This window comes from Lithobates pipiens, unplaced genomic scaffold, assembly GCF_037356315.1.
Source record: "Lithobates pipiens isolate NorthernLeopardFrog02 unplaced genomic scaffold, aLitPip1_a1.2 Scaffold_55, whole genome shotgun sequence".
Lineage (NCBI taxonomy): Eukaryota > Metazoa > Chordata > Amphibia > Anura > Ranidae > Lithobates > Lithobates pipiens.
This window is the reverse complement of record NW_027507877.1, coordinates 2,848,659-2,871,261: the sequence shown is the minus strand read 5'-3', so window position 1 is coordinate 2,871,261 and position 22,603 is coordinate 2,848,659. Positions and strand designations below refer to the sequence as shown.

Genomic DNA, 22,603 nt, shown 5'->3' with positions numbered 1-22,603 from the left:
TTGACCAAAAAGAACACAAAGGCTCGTCTCACATTTGCCAAAAAACATCTTGGTTATCCCCAATACTTTTGGGCAAATATTCTCTGGACTGGTGAGACAAAAGTTGAACTTTTTGGAAAGTGTGAGTCCCGTTACATCCGGTGTAAAACAGTCACAGCATTTTATAAAAAGAACATCATCCCAACAGTCACACATGGAGGGGGTAGTGTGATGGTCTGGGGCTGGACGACTTGAAATAATTGATGGAACCATGAATTCTACGATTTACCAGAAAATCCTGCAGGAGAATGTCCGGCCATCAGTTCATGACCTCAAACTGCACTTGGGTCATGCAGCAGGACAAGGATCCGAAACACACCAGCAAGCTCACCTCTGAATGGCTCCAGAAACACAACAAAATAAAAGTTTTGGAGTGGCCTGGTCAAAGTCTGGACTTAAATCCAATTGAGAAGCTGTGGCATGACCTTCAACAAACCGTTCATGCTACAAAACTCTCCAATATGGATGAATTAAAACAATTTGCAAAAAAAATAATAATTGACAGCAATGTGAAAGACTCATTGCCAGTTATTGTAAATGCTTGTTTGCAGTTGTTGCCACCAAGGGTGGTACAAGCAGTTATTAGGTTTAGGGGGGCAGTTACTTTTTCACATAGGGCCAGGCAGGTTTGGACATCTCTTTTCCCAACAGGAAGTACCCGACATTTTAATTTTACTGGTAATCTGGAGTTGCCAAGAGGTCTAAAGTTGACTTCTTACCTCCCTTCAGCCACTGGATGAAACCGTTGTACATGTCTGTAAAACAAATACATTCTGTTATATTATCTTTAATTAAAGAACATTAAATACAATAAAAAAAAAACTACAATAATCCCAATAGTCAGTTTATATTGGGGGGGGGGGGGGCTCTTTCTGATTATTTTTTTTTCCATTCCCTGTCACTATTCTTGTCTAGTCCATAATGACATGACCTGCTCCTGTAGCCTCCTGGGAGACCCTCGTCTCTCAGATATCCAAGGAGTCTCCGGGAGTCCATGTGCAGAGCACGTGCCAAGGGGCGGAGCTCACATGTCATTGGGGGCCGGGCTGCCTGAACCCAGAAGTAGAAGCTGGCTAAGGAGGGTAAATATGGCAGGCAACCTGAATAGTGAATCACTGCAGGACAACATTGGATCTGCTGGGCAGGTATGTGTTTTGAACAGAGGTACAGGAGGATTGGGAGGAGGATTGGGGGGAGGATTGGGGGGGGGGCAGAGGGATTGGGGGGGCAGAGGGATTGGGAGCTCTTGAACATCCAAAGAACAACATATGGACATTTTGAACGAATCTGTTCTTGGACTGTACTTGTCAAATTGGACCCCTTAAAGTGGAATTAAGGGCTTTCTTTGGAAAAGTGTAAGCAGGCCGGCTATTTATTGTACAAGGTACTTTTTTTCAAATGTACGCTGAGCATGCGCAGCTCAGTATACGTTCCGGCATGGTGCCTGTGTGCCGGGATGACTGAATTCCTGCACATGGGTGGAAGTTTCATCATCCCACATTTGAGAGATGGTGGAATTTATTGTGAATAGCTGCCCAGTGCACCTCCCAAAGGCATATACACTGCAATGGAGCACAGTGCCCGGTGCTTTGCCCTGCCATAAAATGAAGCCTGCCCCATTTCTGCATGCGTTGCTGTGAGTTTCAGCCCATTTATATTGCATTGGCTGTTTAACTCAATGTAAGGCGCTGTTACACGCATCAACGCATGACAACACATAGGACCTTATCTACATAACTATATTAGGAACTGAGAAAATGTTGAATCCATTAAGCCTCGTACACACAGTACGATTGTTGGGAGGGGATTGTCTGTTGACAGACTGCATTCCTTCTGACAATTGTTGTCCAACTTTCAGCCAACAAATATTGGATGGTAGGCTAGTAAATTTTCGGCGGACAACGGTCTGTTGTCTGATATTCGTATTGTCAGTACACAAGTCCGTCACACAAAAGTGGAAAGTACAAACACGCATGCTCGGAATCAATGCTCACCAAACACAAAATTAGCAGAAGGGGCCCAAAGGGTGGCTCTCAAGAGCTGAAACTCCTTATAGTACCGTATATACTCGAGTATAGGCCGACCCGAATATAAGCCGAGGCCCCCAATTTACCCCCAAAAAAACTGGCAAACTTATTGACTCGTGTATAAGCCGAGGGTGAGACATGCCTGTCCATCCCTGTGTGTGTGTCCGTCCCTGTGTGTCCGTCCATCCCTGTGTGTCCGTCCATCCATCCCTGTGTGTGTGTGTGTCCATCCATCCATCCATCCCTGTGTGTGTGTGTCTCCATCCATCCATCCCTGTGTGTGTGTGTCTCCATCCATCCATCCATCCATCCCTGTGTGTGTGTGTCTCCATCCATCCATCCCTGTGTGTGTGTGTATCCATCCATCCCTGTGTGTGTGTCTCCATCCGTGTGTGTGTGTGTGTGTGTGTGTGTGTGTGTGTGTCCAGCCTACCTGCACCTACACCCGCAGCAGATCGCAAAACGCAGTGCGGAAATGAATAGGGTTTGCAGTGTTAGCTGCATGGCAATATAGTGTGAACCAGGGCTGAGGACCCATTCACTTTGGCAGGGAAAAGGGAATAGTTGAGTCGCAGATTTATTCCCGCTGGCCACCCACACAGAGAAGACCATCCAGCAGCCACTTTGCGTCATAGCCACGACAAAAATCCCATCATGTTTAGTGGGCAGTACAGGTGTGTGTGTGTGTGTGTGTGTCCAGCCTACCTGTGTCCCGAGCCTTTGTCCCGAGCCTCCGTCCCGTGTCGTGCCTTGCCTTCGTCCCGTCCCGTCCCGTGCCGTGCCTTGCCTTGCCTCCGTCCCGTGCCCTCTTCGTCGGCGGCCATTGTAAAATTCAAAAGCCGCGCCTCCTCCTTCGCCTGTGATAGGCGGAACACTGAATTTCCCAGCAGCCTGTGTTCCGCCTATCACGGACGTCGTATCATCCTCGTCCGTAGTACGAGGATGAGACGATGCCCGTGATAGGCGGAACACAGGCTGCTGGGAAATTCAGTGTTCCGCCTATCACAGGCGAAGGCGGAGCCGGAGGCGCGGCTTTTGAATCATAGAATGGCCGCTGTCTGTCTGCTCGACACGCTGATCGAGCGGGCAGACAGCGATGACTCGAGTATAAGCCGAGGGGGGCACTTTCAGCCTCAAAAAAGAGGCTGAAAATCTCGGCTTATACTCGAGTATATACGGTACGTCACTACGTTTGTGTTTGTTGGCCGACAATTGTGTACCGTTAGTATGCAAGACAAGTTCCAGGCACACGCCCTTCGCACAAAAATCAGACGGTTGGCCAACAATCTGATCGTATGTACGAGGCTTTAGAGTGACAACCATGACATTAGTACTTCTAGAAGTTGAGGGCAGCAATCACACCCAACATGAGTCTCTTGGCACATATCTTCTTTAAACACTCTGAGGATATGTGTGGGTGAGGCTGGAAATTGGCTAAATTGGAGGAAAAGGTTAAACAATTCTTGTATTTTTGGGAGGTCACTGAACAGTCAAGGAGGCAACTGTAACCTGCGATCACTAGTACTGGCACAATGGTGATAGTAACTGCGGCACACTTGCACAAATCATTCCAAATACTCTTGAACCAGAACTCAGTAACTCTGGCGATACAAGTACATTTACAGTAACGTTGGAGGCTTACAGTATCTCTCAGTACAGCATATGTCTCAAACGTCTGTCCTACATTACCGGGCGCTGCATCTGTAAGAGGGGTGGCTGACTAGTGAAGTGAAGGCACAAACTGCTAATGAGGAGACTTGCCAGAGCTTAGAAGTTTAGTCTTCCAGGCGGTGGACAGTGAAGCTTGCAGCGTTGTCCATAATCTTTCCCTCCTCAAGCAGGAACCTTTCCCTGAGGCCAACTCACTGCCCCTGACAAGCATGGTTCCTCTTCCTACAATAGCCCCTCACAGAATGGGTGGCAAATGCAATAAGAAACTGCTACTTATTAGCATTGCCAACACTAAAGATGGCTGCTGAGGACATCCAGTGTTACCGTGTCCAAACAGACCACTGCTCCCCTGATAACTCCTATGGAGCCTACAGAGGAACAATGCTTCTCTCCTCAAGCACAGCAGCACATTAATTAGTGTCACCTACAGCAAGGAGGATGAATTGTACCTGCCAAGATATGGTTCTTTATTTCACCCATGAGACTGTCTATTTCAAATGTAAGTGGACTCAGAGACTGAAAATAACTGGCATTTAAAAAAATAAAAATAAGAATGTAAATTGAGTCATTAGGCAGGTGTGAAGAAATGCTGTAAATGAAACATGCTTTTAGAAATCGAAGTGTTAATAGATTATTTTCATCAAGTAAATGAAGAGAAGAGAAATCCAAATTGAATCAATATTTGCCCCCCCCCCCCCCCTTTACCTTCTTCTAGTTAGACAGCACACAGTTTTTGAAGAAACTCGGCAGGTAGGTTGTTCTATATTCATCTTTGAGAATGAAGCACAGATCTTCTGTGGGTGTCGGACGCCTCCAATCCTTCTGTCTCTTCATGTCATCCCAGACAGACTCCGTGATGGTGAGATCAGGGCTCGGAGGGGGCCAAACCATGACTTCTAGGACTCCTTGTACTTATTTACACTGAAGATAGTTCTTAATGACATTGGCTGTATGTTTGTGGTGGTTGTCCTGCTGCAGAATACATTTCGGGCCAATCTCCTTTCTAATGGTATGGCATGACGGAGAAGTATATCCCTGTATTTCCCAGCATAGAGAACACCAGTCATCCTGACCAAATCTTGCCCCAAACTTGCAAGGAACCTTCACCATGGTTCAGTTGCCTGCAGACACTCAATGTTGTATCGCTTTCCAGCCCTTCCCCCAACAAACTGCGTCCTGCTACAGACAAATATTTCACATTTTATTCATCAGTCCAAAGTGCCTGCTGACATTTTTTCTACCCCCTCGGTTCCTAGGTGTTCTTACATAGTTGAATCACTTAGCCTTGTTTCCACATAGGAGGCTTTTTTTGACACAATTCTTCCATGAAGACCACTTCTGGCCAGACTACTCCAGACAGTAGATGGAGGTACCTGGGTCCCACTGGTCTCCTCCAGTTCTGTGCCGATGGCAGTGCTGGGCATCATCCAATGTGGAAGGGAAGAAAGCATGATGTGCCTTTCATCTGCTGCATTCAGCTTCCTTGGTCGACCACTGCGTCTACACTCCTCAATATTGCCCGATCAATGATTTCCTCAATGCTGATAAAAAAAGGAAGATACTTATCCATCATGCCGTTCTATCAGGGAGGCCCCAACTCTATTCTGTAGTGGACAACCACCCCAAGCATCCAGCCAATGTCATTAGGAACGATCTTCAGTGTAAATAAGGAATCTTAAAAGTGATGGCTTGGCTCCCACAGAGCCCTCAGTATTATGGAGTCTGTCTGGGATGACATGAAGAGACAAAAGGGTGAGGCAGCCGACATCCCCAGATCTGTGCTCAGTTCTCCAAGATGTTTGGAACAACCTGCCTACTGAGTTTCTCCATAAACTGTGTGCAAGTCTACTTTGAGGAGTTGATGCCATTTTAAAGGCAAGGGGCAGTCACACCAAATAAAGCTGGCATAGAGATTTTAGTCATCATCTATTATTAATTGCTGCATCAATTAGTTAGAGAGGAGTTGGCTGTATGGATTGTCAAGCTGGGAATCCCTTCTTGTACGGGAGGTTTAATCAGTAAATGTTGAACACCTACCATGAAAGAATAACCAAACCCAATCAGCGCCGGGTGCACTTCCCCACAATCCTGCAGAGAAAAAAAGACAGAATTAGTACTGAATACAATGAGGATCGGAGTTATGAATTGAATGTATAGTATTTATTAGTCACATAGCCATATACACATTCATATTCTTTAACTATGGGTTTTCTCTCCAACTGTCAAGGACACTTATATCAGGGTTATTATCCCTAAGGGAAAATCAGGAATGCATCCTCTTTTATGTTGTAAATACTAGGATGGAGCCTACGTAGGTTCGGTTTGAACCTTTGCTGTTTGTGAGATTGGACAAAGGTCCCAAATATTTCCCTTCACCCCCCCTCCCCCCCCATGCTCATCCAAAGCTGAGCATCATATGGCTGCCAAGTAAGTTGCGGGTGCTGGCACCAATTGTGTCCCTAGCAACCATCACTGTCACTGGCACATTGCCTTCATGGCCAGAAATCAACAAACATATAGGCAAAGGGGCGGGGATAGCAATGACACCACCAAAGGGATAGCAATGAAACCACTGCCCAAATATGATCACAATGATGTCACTATTATCCCCACTACTTCAATTATATAGATAAAGACAGTTTGGGAAGCGGTCATTCAGGATCGGTCTTATTGTACCAGGTACATCAGTTTTTTTGTTTATTCATTTTGATGAGTCGGTGAGCAGTGGGCATTGTGATTAATGATGGATTTACAACAATGGACATTTTAAGAGGATTTTTATTATTTAATAAAGGACTTATCAAACACTATGGTATGTTTATTTCTTTTTTTTTGCTCTGAGAATGCATAGGTTTACAATTTTCCCCCGTACTCATTCACATGGGGGGGGGGGCGCTGGTTACAATTAAGCTCATTATTATGTACAGTATGTCTTTCTATGCTATCTCTATCTCAAAATCAATACAGATGTTGCACATGTAATGTTACGGGCTGCAGAACTATTTTCCTTCCACAAGATGGCAGTAGCAAGTGTTATTTATTTAGCTTGTGACTGAGTTTAGGCTTTGGCACTCTGGTAAAGGACATGAGATGCGGCCATCACTGGGAAACCAACTATGATACCCAGGGATAACTGGGAGCAGAGGGGGGTCTTAAAAATGAAATCCCAGGAAGGAGGGAGGCCAGTTGGGGAGCGCGTCAACCAGAGGGAGGATGAGAGAAGTGCTGTGCCATGCCAAGCCCTGCTGTGCTGAATTTTGGTGGATGCTGCCATATCCTCAGGTGGCTGGACCAAGCTGAGCCTGCTGTACCATTGACTGCTCTGGTGCCTACTCTTCAATGTCCGTCTGTGATATGGGCCACCACCACCAAGGCCTGATGGGGAAATGCAGGAGGGAACCACCAAGGTACTTGTCAGCTCACCCTGCCATCACTGATGATCACCTGTGAGAAATGGGACCCTCCATCGGTTCATCCAACCAACTGACAAAGGAGAATTGCAGAGAGATGGGGGTGGTGAGCAGGTCACAGACTCAGTTAAGCTCAATCATTGTTGACACTCAGTTTTCATTTGCAATAAGTAGCAGGTATAAACCCTGCACTCACTATTGTGCTGACTGATCATTCTGTTGCTACACTAGGCCCAACACTGCCAAGTTACCTTTTCTTCTTCCCAGAGCTCTGCACTGTGCACACCCTAACACCTCATTGCTGCAAGTGGGTCTGCCTTTGCTTAAAGAACGAAACTGCATCTAAAGACTCCCCTTCCTTGCTACTTACCTCTTAAGGTGAAACCTTAACACCCAACCTATAGACATATCCTTATTTTTCTGCATGCCAACATTTCAAAAGGGCCCCAATGTAGCCGGCAGAAGATCACCTCAAAGACTATACTCAGATTACTTTATCCTGAGGGCAGATCTGTGTTCAGCTTTACAGTATAATCTCTCAGGCCTAAACTTAACCCCTTTGTCTGTCTCAAGTGGCACAATTGATCCATGTTTGTTACTTCGTTGGCCACATGGGGCAATTTGTCTCATATGGAGCTACTGTTTATATCCTTGGGATCACAGTACATGCTTAAATTTGAGGCCCCTGTAAGGGACTCATTGAAGCTAATTGTGTATTCCTTTTTGTGTTCCTGTTGGTTGACTTTAAAGGGTAAGTTCACCTTTACAGTAAAATCTGTAAGCTGGACTTACACAGGACCCCCTCAGTCCTGGATTGTGGCGATCTCCTGCTATGAGTCCTCATAAAGCTGCCTTACCATCTGGGGTTTAGAAATACCCTCGGCATTATCTCCTAAGCGTACCTCATCAGGAGGTACATATGGGAGCATTCTAGTTGGTTGGCGCCGTCACGTGCTGCATCAACCAATCACAACCTGCGTTGCTGTCCTGTCACAGCGAGCAAAGAGGAGAGAGAGACACAGACACAGGAATTTAAAATCCCCTGACTGGTAAAGCGGCTGTACAATCTATGAGGACTGAAGATCGCCACACTCTGGGTTAGAGGGATGGGGGGGGGGGCAAGTGTAAGTTCATCTTACACATTTTCTGTAAATGTGAACTTACAATTTAACCACTTCAGCCCCGGGTGATTTTACCCCCTTCCTGACCGGAGCACTTTTTACAATTTAGTACTGCGTCGATTTAACTGACAATTGCGCGGTCATGCAATGCTGTACCCAAACAAAATGTGTGTCCTTTTTTTCCCCTACAAATAGAGATTTCTTTTGGTGGTATTTGATCAACTCTGCAGTTTTTTTGTGCGTTAAACAAAAAAAAAGAGCAACAATTTTTTTTTACTTTTTGCTATAATAAATATCCCCAAAAATTTCAAATTTCATCAGTTTAGGCCATTACATAGTCTTACAAAAAAAAACGCAATAAGTGTATATTGATTGGTTTGCGCAAAAGTTATAGCGTCTACAAACTATGGGAAAGATTTATGGCATTTTTATGGCATTTTTGTTATTGTTATTTTTTTTTACTAGTAATGGCAGTGATCTACCATTTTCAGTGGTACTGAAACATTTTGGCGGATAGATCGGACACGTTTGGCACATTTTTGGGACCATTGACATTTATACAGCAATCAGTGCTATAAAAATACACTGATTACTGTGTAAATGTCACTGGCAGGGAAGGGGTCAACACAAGGGGGCGATCAAGAGGTTAAATGTGTTCCCTAGTGTGTGTTATTAACTGCATGGTGATGGGACTGACTGGGGGAGGAGACATATCACTGTTCCTACTAGGAACAAACAATGTGTCTCTTCCGCCCTGACAGAACAAGGATTTGTGTGTTTACACACGCAAATCCCCGCGGCTGGCTCTCTTACCCGCGACTGTGGTTGGCCGGCGGCGATCACGCCCACCGGCTACAGGCATCATGTTCCCCACCTTCCCACGAGCACACGCCTTCGGCGGCTCTTAGCCCACGTACACACGGTCGGAGATTTTGCCAACCAAATCCGTCGGATTTTGCCCATCGGATTTAGTCCGACGGATTGTGTCCGAAACTGTTGCATACACACGGTCGGGCCAAGTTGGCGAAAAATCCGATCTTTCAGAACATGATGACGTAATTTCGTTACGATGGGACTACGTTCAGGCTTGTAGCCAATAGCTTTGATGTAGGAATTTGATCTGAGCATGCGTGGCACTTGGTTCGATGAAAATGCTCTACACATGATCGGATTAGGTCCGTCCGGCCCAGTTGGTCGGGAAATATTTCCAACAAGTTGGAAAATTGGGTCGGACGGAGATTCGGACGGAATCAGTCCGATGCATACCACACACAGTCAGATTATCTGACGACACGGTCCGATAAGACTCATTCCGACAGATTCTCCGACCGTGTGTACAAGGGCTTAGAGGGAACAACCTACCCATACGTTGTTTTGCTGTCAGGGCTGGCTCAGCCCTGCCTTCGCTGGGCTTGCTGCTCAGCTGTTGGCTAATTGCCAGCTCTCATCTCTCTCCACAGTTACCAGCTGTTCCTGATCATGCTCGTCTGACCTGCCTACTTAAAGCCGTCCAGCTCACTTCACCTCTGCCTTTGCCTTGGTCACATCACAAGAAACCATCTCCTGCGGTTCTGTTTAAAGACTGGCTTGCTGACATCCCTTCTGGCTCCTTATCCTGCTTGCTGTTGCTCTACTTGGATGCCTGACTTCTGGCCTGGCTGACTACCCAAACTGGTTATTGAACTCTGGCCTGGCTGACTACTCGATCCGGTTACTGGACTCTGGCTATGCTTTGACTACGCTTTTTCTTTTTACCTTTTTTTTCTTATTTAATAAACAAGTGTGATTTAATTGTACTTCTGTCTCTGTCTGATTCATGGTTTCTGACAATTTCACAGAGGTGCCATTCTGCCAACGTATATATCGACGTGAGCCAATATGCCAGTATACTTTGTGATACTTTTGTAACGCAAACCTGCCAATGCAGTTACGAATCAAAATTCAGACAAAATTTTCGTTATTCAGAGATTTGGCTCCAAATTTCTGAATCACAATAGTTAAGAATTTCAACAAATCCGATTCATTTACAGATTTTAACAAATCCAAAATAAATTATAACAAAACAAATTATTCAAATTCGAAAAAGGAATTAAAAATAATGTGAAAATATGAATTCAAATTTGAAAATTAATTAGAATTTGGAATTGAATTTGAAATGGAAAAATATTGCAATACAGTAAGGTAAAAAAGTAAAATAAGATGGCAATTCCTGCTTATACTGCTGTTTAGAATACAACAGAATACAATAGCATATATAACAGAATAGAAAATAATAGAATACCATAGAATATATTATACTCTATTTTATTCTGTTATATAGAGTAGCATAAGTCGGAATCATCATCGTATTTCACTTTTATACCTTACTGTATTTATTGCAATGTTTCTATTTCAAATTCAAATACATTTTCAAATTTGATTCAAAATAAATATATATGAAATTAATCTGAATAAACAAAATTAATCCCAAAAATGAATCCTCTAACATATTGAATATGACAAAACAAATTTTTTTTTTTTTTTTTTTGTTTACTAAATTTTTAGACAATTAGATTTTATTAAAGAATTAGCCAGTTACAATACAAATATAGCAATACATAACAAGTGCAAATACAATTGCCTGTGTGTACCATAGGGTAGTAATAGCGTTACAGACTCAAACTCATACTTTTAGTCCTCTTGTTTGCATATAAACAAATTGACAGAAGATCCCTATTAGACTAATAAGCCCCTCCAAAAAAAAAAAAAAAAATGAAAAGACCTATTAGTAAAAGGATAGGTACCCTACCATTCCCAAAGCGTCAATAGGATCTAAACATATATATCCATGGATTGTAAAAGCCTGTCCTGGCATATCTGCATTATAACTTTATACCACTCTAAATACACCCTATTACCTATCATACAAAGGCCAAACGTGACTAATAGATATAAAAATAAAAAAGAGGTGACAGCCTATCTCAAGGCTAGCACCTTAGGAAAAGGAGAAAAAGAAAAAAAAAAAAAAAAAAAAAGACAATACAATTATCCCTAAATAACAAGCGGGCATTGCTAGCCCAAACCCACAACGCCCCCTCCACCTCATGTTTGTATCAGAAAGGCTTATACAGAGGAATAGCTAAACACTACCCAAGGTCGCCATATATCTATGTACTTGCCCGTGCTTTCATGGGCTATAGCCCTAATTTCTTCAATTTTATGCAAATATCCTATCTCCCCCAGCCATTCCATAATTGAGGGAGTCGTAGTGTTCCTCCAATATCTCGGTATCACTGTCTTGGCGGCAGTTAGAAGAAATCTAATCAGCGATTTTTTATATTTACTCATAGGAAGGTCAGTAATATGTAGTAGACAACATTTAGCGTCAAGGGGAATCTGTGTATCAGTCATTTGTTGTATAATACTAATCACTTGGCCCCAAAATGGTCTGATTAGGTCACACTCCCACCATATATGTTGTAAAGTGCCCTTAGCTTGATTACAACGCCAACATAGGTCTGGAACAGCGGGGAACCACTTATGCAATTTAACTGGCGTGTTATACCAATTCGTCAAAAGTTTAAAGGAAGTTTCCTGTAATCTAGTGCTAATTGCACATTTATGAGCAAATACACATGCCTGTAGCCATTGGTCGTTTGTAAATGATGCATTTAATGCTGCTTCCCAAAAAAGCTTATGTTTATTAGGTTCCAGGCATGCTGCGGATTGTAACCACGCATACGTGAGAGAGATATTTTTCGTAGAAGCCTTGGCACGAAGGCAAACCGCCTCAAATGGTGTTAATGGTCGTATAAAGTGTTTGATCCTCCGTGGGCTCAAAATATAATCGTGTATTTGTCTATATGTCCATTGCCCCAAAACGGTTAAACCCAAAGTGTGTTGTAAGTCCAACATTGATTTAATCTTATTTCCCTCAAGACAATGAGTGGCTAATAAGGACAGATTCCCACATATAAAGTGCCGGATAGGTTTATGCATGCCTGGTATAAAGTCAGGATTATCTACTAACGGTGTTAATGGGCCAGGTGAAGTAGTCAATCCCGTTGTTTGAGCCACTGTTTGTAATAGTCTTAAAGTGGTCCCTATAAGGGGATGTTGCTTAAGCTGTTTAGGGCACAAGTCCCACGGAATCCAAGGGGAATATGTCACTGGAATAGGACCTACATCGTTTTCAAGTTTCACCCAATCTTTATTATCCGCATGGCAGGTCCAGTCAATTATTCTGGTAAGATGAGTGGCCTTATAATAATTTTTGAAATTGGGGAATCCCATTCCCCCACTGCCTTTATCTCTAGTAAGTATTGCAAGGCTTATGCGTGGCTTTTTAGATGCCCATAAGAAGTGTCTAAGAATAGCATTCAGTGACTGAAAAAATTTTGCAGGTAGCCATATGGGCAAAGTCTGGAAAAAATACAAAAATCTGGGCAGGATTGTCATTTTGACAATCGCTGCCCTACCAAACCAGGAGAAATGTTTGAGTGTCCATCTCTCCAGGTCTTTTTTCACGTTTTGTAACAGTGGCAAAAAATTTTGGCTATATATCTCACTTAGACTGGGAGTCAAATGAACTCCTAAATATTTAAGGAAGCGGGATTCCCACTTAAATTTACAGTTACGTAAAACCGCCTCCCGCGTAGTCTCTTGTAACGTAAGATTGAGGGCCTCAGATTTTTTATAATTAATTTTGAAGTTCGCCATATAGCTGTAATGCTTAATGGCGAACTTCAAAACAAAATTAGTAACTTAACAAACTAATCTGATACCAGGGGCATTGTTCCCCCCGAGAAAATAGTGAGCGGGCAGGGTGGCCGGCGGGTGAGCGGGCAGGCATTCAAGTCAGTAGGTGGCCAGCAAGTGAGCGGAGGAGCAGGTGAGCAGAGCGGGAGGGCGGTCATGCTAGTAAGGGGACCGCTCAGTGAACTTGAAGGCAGTACAGATGACATCTCTCGCTGCCCGCCCTCACATGTGCTGAAAACTGGGGAGAGAAGCCTGTTTCTCTACTGTTACTGTTGTTGCAGGATAGTGACAATCCGCATCTGGTGGCAATTAATGTGGCAAGTGACATTCCACATCCGGTGGCAATTAATGTGGCAAGTGACAATCCGCATCTGGTGTCAATTAATGTGGCAAGTGACAATCCACATCCGGGGGCAATTAATGTGGCAAGTGACAATCCCCATCCGGGGGCAATTAATGTGGCAAGTGACAATCCGCATCCAGTGGCAATTAATGTGGCAAGTGACAATCCGCATCCGGTGGCAATTAATGTGGCAAGTGACAATCCGCATCCGGTGGCAATTAATGTGGCAAGTGACAATCCGCATCTGGTGGCAATTAACGTGGCAAGTGACAATCCGCATCCGGTGGCAATTAATGTGGCAAGTGACAATCTGCATCTGGTGGCAATTAACGTGGCAAGTGACAATCCGCATCCAGTGCCAATTAAGGTGACAAGTGACAAGCTGCATCTGGTGGCAATTAATGTGGCAAGTGACAAGCTGCATCTGGTGGCAACATGGCAATTAACGTGGCAAATGACAGGCTGCATCTGGTGGCAGGCAACGTGGTAAGTGACAATCTGCATCTGGTGGCAGGCAATGGTGTCAAGTGAGAATCCGCAACTGATCACAGGTGACGTGGCTAGTGACCAGCTGCATCTAAAGGCAGGTGATGTGGCAACTAACAAGCTGCATCTGGTGGCAGGGAATGTGGCAAGTGACAATCCGCATCTGGTGGCAAGCAACATGGCATGGATTAAGGTGAGTTGAACTATTTAATTTTATATTACAAAGTAATAATAGAAATAATGCGCTTCAATCATCCTGACACCATAACAACCATGGTGCCGGGATGATTGAAGCGTCAACACCAGGCATTGCCCCGACAAATTGCCCGCGAGAACCTTATTTTCTGGCAGTTGCCCTCTTGAGACCAGACTCTGGATCCGCCCCTGTCCGAAACAAGCCATATTTTTTTTTTTTTTGTGACCATCTCTAGTCTGTTATTCTTTTATAGAGTTTTGAGTCTATGGAGCTCTTGTAAGCCTGCGGATATTTACAGAAAGGTATACTGGGGGTTTCAGTGAGGTTGAGGCCTCACACAGGGCTGGTAAGAGCAGGGGACCCAAATCTACCAGCAGCTCTTGTAGGGGTAGCAGTAGAGAGTAACTCGGTGTCCCGGGAGCCGCACATCAAGTCAAGACCTGCTGTATGGTAGTAAAGGGCGGTCTCAGCCTGGACCCCCCACCAGACCATGCCCCCAATACTTTTCACTCCACCCATCATAGTTTACTCTTGCGGGGGGTAGCTCTACATATATAGAAAATGATTCCTGTAACAATGCAACTATTCTGATTTGGTGCTATGATAAATTGCACAAGTAAGAATTTTTGCCACGTTAGTTAATGGCCATTTCTGATTTGGCTCACCTTGAAGATACATCAAGTCATGTTCAGGCTGCTCTTCCAATAAGCGTCCTCCTTCAAATCTACATCCCAGATGTTCCGTCTTTATATAGCGTTCGTAAGCAGGAAATCCGGACTTGTGTGGAGTGAACTCAAACCAAGCTTCTGAAATGAGAAGATTTTCCTCCAGTTATTGTCCATCCAGAGATGTCACCTCTACACACCGAAGAGTCACCTCTATTCCCTCTTCATTGCAAGCAATGTCCTTCCAAGCTTCACCAAGGACAAGAAAAATCGCAGAATTCCACATCCTTGCCGCTCTTACAGTAAAGAACCCTCTATGTCGTTTAGGGTTAAGCCTCTTTTCTTCTAATTGTAATGAGTGGCCACGTGTCTTGTTAAACTCCCATCCGAAAAAAGTTTTCTCCCTATTGTGGGGTCACCAGTATGGCATTTATATATTGAAATCATATCCCCTCTCAAGCTTTTCTTCTCCAGAGAGAATAAGTTCAGTGCTCACAACCTTTCCTCATAACTAATATCCTCCAGACCCTTTATTAGCTTTGTTGCCCTTCTTTGTAGTCTCTCCATTTCCAGTACATCCTTCCTGAGGACTGGTGCCCAGAACCAGGGCCGGATTAACATAGGGGCTATTGGAGCTGCAGCTCCAGGCCCCTTTCTCAAGATAGGCCCATTTGCCCAAAAAAAAAATATCTAAAAAAAAAAAAAGATTGACTTCGAGGATTGTAGCTCGGCGATCAGGAGTCACAGAGACCCCATATTTGGGCGGTAGGTAGCTAAAGACCCCCTCCAGCACTGGTTAAAATATGGGGCTGCTATCATATATGGTTCCGGAGATACGGGGCTCCTTGCACAGCCTGTCAGAAGCTACATACAGAGCGGCAGTATAAATACAAGCTGGAACACTCTGCAGCAGACGGAGAGGATGACCTCACAGAGCTTATAATAATTATTTGTATATTACTTATGATAGTTAACCCCTTGCCACCCAGGCCCATCCTGAGACCTCTCTCCTATATGGAAAAATCATCATTTTTTTATGCTAGAAAATGACTCAGAACCCTCAAGCATTATATATGGTTTTAGCAGACACTCTATGGAATAAAATGGTGGTCTTTGCAACTTTTTATGTTACACGATATTTGCGCAGCAATTTTTCAAACTCTTTTTTTTTTGGAAAGAAACTGTTTCATTCATTAAAAAAAACACTAAAGTTAGGATGATTTTTTGTTGTGTACTAAGCAATGCTTTAAATTTTTTTACAGGTTACATGTTTAGAGTTACAGAGGAGGTCTAGTGCTAGAATAACGATCATGGCATATGTAACCTGTGTGTATCTGGCTTTGATACTAACCAGTGCCTACCCAGGGACTGACTAGTATCTCCCCCCAGCCTGTCCCCACACACCCTCTCACCTGCTGGCCTGTGAATGGGGCGATCACTCCCGCAGTGTTATTGTGTTCTGCCAGTGAATACAATGATTACATACTGCTCACTGTCATACCCTCCACACTTCTATCCTATACATAACGTCCTCTGTCATATCCTACACACTCCTCTCCTGTACATAGTGCCCGCTGTCATACACTTCTCTCCTGTACATAATGCCCACTGTTGTACCCTCCACACTCCTCTCCTATACATAGTGCCCACCATCATTACCCTCCACACTCCTCTCCTGTACATACTACTCACTGTCATACCCTCCACACTCCTCTCCTATACATAGTGCCCACCATCATTACCCTCCACACTCCTCTCCTGTACATACTACTCACTGTCATACCCTCCATACTCCTCTCCTATACATAGTGCCCACTGTCATACCTCTAACACTTCTCTCCTATACATAGTGCCCACTATCATACCCTCCACACTCCTCTCATGTACATACTACTTACTGTCATACCCTCCATACTCCTCTCCTATACATAGTGCCCACTGTCATACCCTCCACACTTCTCTCCTATACGTAGTGCCTACTGTCATACCCTCTACACTCCTATGCTGTGCTGTGCATACTGCCCACTGTCATACCCTTCACACTCCTCTCCTGTACATAGTGCCTTCTGCCATACCCTCTGCACTCCTCTCATGTACATAGTGCCCACTGTTAGACCCTCCACATTCCTCTCCCTCACCTGCACATACTTCACACTTTCATACCGTCCATACTCCTCCCCTATGCCTCTTACCCACAAAAACTGTTCTTTAAAATTATACTGAATATCCTCAATGTTACCAGCTCTAGAATGGGCACTTTTGTCAGTTCAACTAAAGGAAATCTCACAGTCCTCATATTTGTTCTGCCCGTTATTAGTACTTATTTAATTTTGTAATTACTATTGTGATGTATAGAGGAACACGGGGGATGTCAGCTACTCTAAATATAGCACTTTTAAAAAAGCGCCCCTGAAAATATTTTTGAAATGTTGACAACTATGCACTTAGGACCACAGGGTCAGTAGGGGGCCCCATGAGAGGCTCCTGTGATATTAAAGTGGTAGTAAACTTTTCTAACATTACTACTTTTTAGAGGCCCTGGGGTAGGTTATGCCATAATGTATAAGTATGCCCAGCATATTAGCACATTAGGGTACACTTACCTGTCAGACTGAGCCCTCCAGTGCTGTGCTGTTATCAATCCGGCGGGGCCCGGGCACTTCCATCTTCACCCGGACTTCCTTCTGGGTTCTGTGCCTTCGGTCACTTGCCTTAGCCAGACTGTGTTGATGTCATTCCCACACATGCTCATGTGCATCCTCTCTCTCTCATCCCCCCCCTTTCTCTCTCATCCTCCCTCCCTTACCCCTCACACCTCCTCCATCCCCTTTCTCGCTCTCTCATCCTACCTCTCTCTCTTTAATTTAATTTGTTATAACAAAAAAAAGTTAGCATTTTTATTTATTTATTGTTTATAAAAGGCCCCACCAAAATCCTCAGCACCAGGCCCATGATGTTTTTAATCTGGCCCTGCCCAGAACTGGACAGCCTACTCCAGGTGCGGCCGGACCAGAGTCTTGTAGAGCAGGAGAATTATTGTTTTATCTCTGGAGTTGATCCCTTTTTAATGCCAATATTCTGTTTGCTTTGTTAGCAGCAGCTTGGCATTGCATTGCATTGCTAAGCCTATCATCAACTAAGACCTCCAGGTCCTTCTCCATGCTAGATCCCCCCAGAGGTTCTCCCCCAATGAGTAAATTGCATTCATATTGTTGCCACCCAAATGCAATATTTTATATTTTTCTACATTGAACCTCATTTGCCATGTAGTTCCCCACCCCATTCATTTGTTCAGATCTTTTTGCAAGGTTTTCACATCCTGCGGAGAAGTTATTGCCCTGCTTAGCTTAGTATCGTCCGCAAATACAGAGATTGAGCTGTTTATCCCATCCCCATCCTCCAGGTCGTTTATGAACAAAATAAATAGGATTGGTCCCAGCACAGAACCCTGGGGGACCCCACTACCCACCCCTGACCATTCCGAGTACTCCTCATTTATCACCACCCTCTGAACTCGCCCTTGTAGTCAGTTTTCAATCCATGTACTCACCCCTATGGTCCATGGCAACGGACCTTACTTTGTACAGTAAACGTTTATAGGGAACTGTGTTAAATGCTTTTGCAAAATCCAGATACACCACGTCTACGGGCCTTCCTATGACTAGATGGCAACTCACCTCCTAATAGAAGCTTAATAGATTGGTTTGGCAAGAACGATTCTTCATGAATCCACACTGATTACTGATAATGATACCGTTCTCATCACTAAAATCTTGTATATAGTCCCTTATCGTCCCCTCCAATAGTTTACATACTATTGATGTTAGGCTGACTGGTCTGTAATTCCCAGTGATGTATTTTGGGCCCTTTTGAAATATTGGCGCTACATTGGCTTTTCTCCAATCAGCTGGTACCATTCCAGTCAGTAGAATGTCAGTAAAAATTAGGAACAATGGTCTGGCAATTACTTGACTGAGTACCCTCGGGTGCAAGCCACCTGGTCCCGGTGATTTATTAATGTTAAGTTTCCCAAGTCTAATTTTATTCTGTCCTCTGTTAACCATGGAGGTGCTTCCTGTGATTTGCCATAAGGATAAACACTGCAGTTTTGGTTACTGAAGCCCCTCAATTCCCACGTGAAGACTGAGGAGAAGAATAAATTCATTACCTTCGCCAATTCCCCATCCTTTGTAACCAGATTTCCTTCCTCATTCTTTATGGGGCCAATATGGTCTGCCCTACCTTTTTTACTGTCTACATACTTAAAGTGGTTGTATACCCACATTTTTTACTTTTACCTACAGGAAAGCCTATAATAAGGCTTACCTGTAGGTAAAAAAAATATCTCCTAAACCTGTACGGTTTAGGAGATATTCCCCTCGGTATGCGCCGCTGACTGCAGCGGCGCATGCGCACAAGGGGGTTCTCTCCGTGAAAATCCGGCAGCGCTCGTCCGGCCGGACTGCAATCTCCCGCGCGCATGCGCGGGAGTGACGATATCGCGGCTCCGGCCACTCACAGCGCCGGAGCCGCGATACCCGGAAGAGACGCCGAGGGAGCATGTCGGCTCCCTCGGCGTGGATCGGGCCAGATGTCGGGGCCTCATTCTAAGGTAAGTATTTCATAATGAGCTAGTATGCGGTGCATACTAGCTCATTATGCCTTTTGCTTTGCAGGTTTAAAAAAAAAAAAAAAAAAAAATGCGGGTTTACTACCGCTTTAAAGAATTTCTTGGGATTTTTTTTGCTCTCCTTCATTATGTGTCCTTCATGCTCTATCTTAGCCATCCTTATTGCACCCTTACATTTCTTGTTGCATTCTTTATAAAGTCTGAATGCTGACGATGATCCCTCAACTTTGTATTTTTTGAAGGTCTTCTCCGTTGCTTTTATATGCATTTTTACATTAGAGTTAAGTCATCCAAAACTTTTGTTCACTGTTATAAATGTATTACCCAATGGGTTGCATTGGCTAAAGCCCTAATTTAATATGCTCTTAAAGAAAATCCATCTCTCCTCCGTGTTCTTTGTTCCTAAGATTTTATCCCAATTCATGCCTTCTAACAAGATTTGGTCGTTTAGGGAAGTTGAAATTAAGTGTCTTTGTATTCCCTTTTGTTTCCTATTTGAAAATCAATGTAGTTTGTGCAGGCTGGCGATCAACACTGGGCTGGTAAGTATCATCCCAATAAAGCAATGCTACAGAATTGGCCTTGTGCACATGGCACAGCCAGTACTCCTAGGGATGTTTGGATATACCAAGCCGTAAAAGAGTATAGTACAATAAGTTATTAATCAAAAAAGTATGTTACATACATATAAAAAACATATAGTGACAATACATAACAAGTTGCTGAGCCAGTTATTAATGGTATAAACAGTGAACTTGCGACTTAAGCCGCGTACACACGGGCGGACTGTCTGGCCTACTTAGTCCGCCGAAACACATTTCAGCGGACAGTCCGCTCGTGTGTGGGCTTCAGCGGACTTTTTCAGCGTGCAGTCTGGCGGACTAAGTATTTCGGAATTTCCGTAATACTGTCCGTCGGACTCGCATTTCGGCGGACAATCCGCCCGTGTGTGTGCCAGTCCGCCGTACTTTTGAAATGAGCGGACTTTTCCCGCCCGGAGAAAAGTCCGCTCATTTCGAGCGGGTATCCAGGTAGGCGGGGCCCGCGAAGGAGACGTCGCTGGCCCCGCCGCCTGGTATGGACTTAAAGGGGATCCCCAACGCCGAAAAAATCGGCGTGGGGGTCCCCCCCCAAGTCCACAACAGACCCTTGTCCGAGCACGCTACCCGGCCGGCCAGGAAAGGGGAGCGAGCGAGCGCCCCCCTTCTGAGCCGTACCAGGCCGCGTGCCCTCAACATGGGGGGGTGCCTTGGGGAAGGGGGGGCCACGCGGCCCCCCCACCCCAAAGCACCTTGTCCCCATGTTGATGAGGACAAGGGCCTCTTCCCGACAACCCTGGCCATTGGTTGTCGGGGTCTGCGGGCGGGGGGCTTATCGGAATCCGGGAGCCCCCTTTAATAAGGGGGCCCCCGGATACCGGCCCCCCACCCTATGTGAATGAGTATGGGGTACAATGTACCCCTACCCATTCACCTGTAAAATAAAAGTACAAAAAAAAAACACAACACACGAGATAAAATACTTTATTGCACAGCTCCGGGGGTCTTCCGTCTTCGGGGGTCTTCTCGCCAGACTCCTCCGCTATCTTCTTGTAGCTCTTTTGCTAGCGGAGGAGTCCGGCTTTCTTCCTCGCCGCCGGCCTCTTCTCCCGACTTCGGGGGTCTTGTCCCCCTCTTCGGTTCTTCTGCCGGGCCACCGCGCCTTCTTATAGCTCTTTTACAGGCGGTGGCCCGGTCTTCTGTCGCTGCCGTCGCCGCCGCCTTCCGTTCTTCTTCTTCTTCTTCTTCTTCTTCTCCAGGAGATGTTGCCTCGACGATCTCTCCGGCCGGACTGCCAGGGACGCACTGCGCGGCCACTTATATAGGGACAATGGGGCGGTGTCACATGGCTTTATGTCACATGGGTTGGTGTCACATGGTGACCCTGCCCCCTTACGATGTCATAGTCCCCATGTGACATCAACCCATGTGACACCGCCCCATTGTCCCTATATAAGTGGCCGCGCAGTGCGTCCCTGGCATTCCGGCCGGAGAGATCGTCGAGGCAACATCTCCTGGAGAAGAAGAAGAAGAAGAAGAAGAACGGAAGGCGGCGGCGACGGCGGCGACAGAAGACCGGGCCACCGCCTGTAAAAGAGCTATAAGAAGGCGCGGTGGCCCGGCAGAAGAACCGAAGAGGGGGACAAGACCCCCGAAGTCGGTTGAAGAGGCCGACGGCGAGGAAGAAAGCCGGACTCCTCCGCTAGCAAAAGAGCTACAAGAAGATAGCGGAGGAGTCCGGCGAGAAGACCCCCGAAGACGGAAGACCCCCGGAGCTGTGCAATAAAGTATTTTATCTCGTGTGTTGTGTTTTTTTTTGTACTTTTATTTTACAGGTGAATGGGTAGGGGTACATTGTACCCCATACTCATTCACATAGGGTGGGGGGCCGGTATCCGGGGGCCCCCTTATTAAAGGGGGCTCCCGGATTCCGATAAGCCCCCCGCCCGCAGACCCCGACAACCAACGGCCAGGGTTGTTGGGAAGAGGCCCTTGTCCTCATCAACATGGGGACAAGGTGCTTTGGGGTGGGGGGGCAGCGCGGCCCCCCCTTCCCCAAGGCACCCCCCATGTTGAGGGCACGCGGCCTGGTACGGCTCCTGGCCGGCCGGGTAGCGTGCTCGGACAAGGGTCTGTTGTGGACTTGGGGGGGACCTCCACGTCGATTTTTTTCGGCGTTGGGGTTCCCCTTTAAGTCCATACCAGGCGGCAGGGCCAGCAACGTCTCCTTTGCGGGCCCCGCCTACCTGGAGACGCGCTCGAAATGAGCGGACTTTCCTCCGCGTGTGTGGGCGAGTCCGTTCATTTCAAAAGTAGGGCGGATAGTATGGCGGACTTAGTACGCCGTATTAGTCCGCTCAAAAAGTGGTGTGTGTGGTCAAGTCCGTTCATTCGAAAGTATGACGGACTGTCCGTCGGATTGTCTGATGGACTAAGTTGGCCAGACAGTCCGCCCCGTGTGTACGCGGCTTTAACTAGCTTTGGAGAAAAATGCCGACATATTTCAGACCGACCGTCCTTTTTCATAGGCATATATTTTATCTCATTCGTGCATAGTCTAAAAGTATAAATGTAATTCAATTAGTACAGCAAAATATATATCAAAACATGCAAAAAGCTTGCAAAAGAGTTGTACATAATGATACATGAATGTATAATACAAGACCATTCATCACACCCTGTATTCGCAAGAACTATCAGATTTCATACTACAATCATTGGAGTTCATACTCACACACA

The 22,603-nt window shown here is 45.3% G+C and overlaps 1 protein-coding gene across 3 annotated transcripts in view; it reads right to left on the bottom strand.

The window, feature by feature from the left end:
- LOC143957719 (cytosolic phospholipase A2 gamma-like) overlaps window positions 1-22,603 on the bottom strand; it is a 160,236-nt gene that overhangs the window by 79,194 nt on the left and 58,439 nt on the right. For 2 of the 3 annotated variants that reach the window (XM_077467417.1, XM_077467416.1), the window contains 3 exons: window positions 14,696-14,836; window positions 5,775-5,825; window positions 759-794 (listed from right to left, as the gene is read on the bottom strand). In XM_077467417.1, coding sequence (XP_077323543.1) covers window positions 759-794; window positions 5,775-5,825; window positions 14,696-14,836 — 228 coding nt within the window. The remainder of the gene's footprint in view (window positions 1-758; window positions 795-5,774; window positions 5,826-14,695; window positions 14,837-22,603) is intronic. The other variant, XM_077467418.1, reaches the window with a different exon arrangement.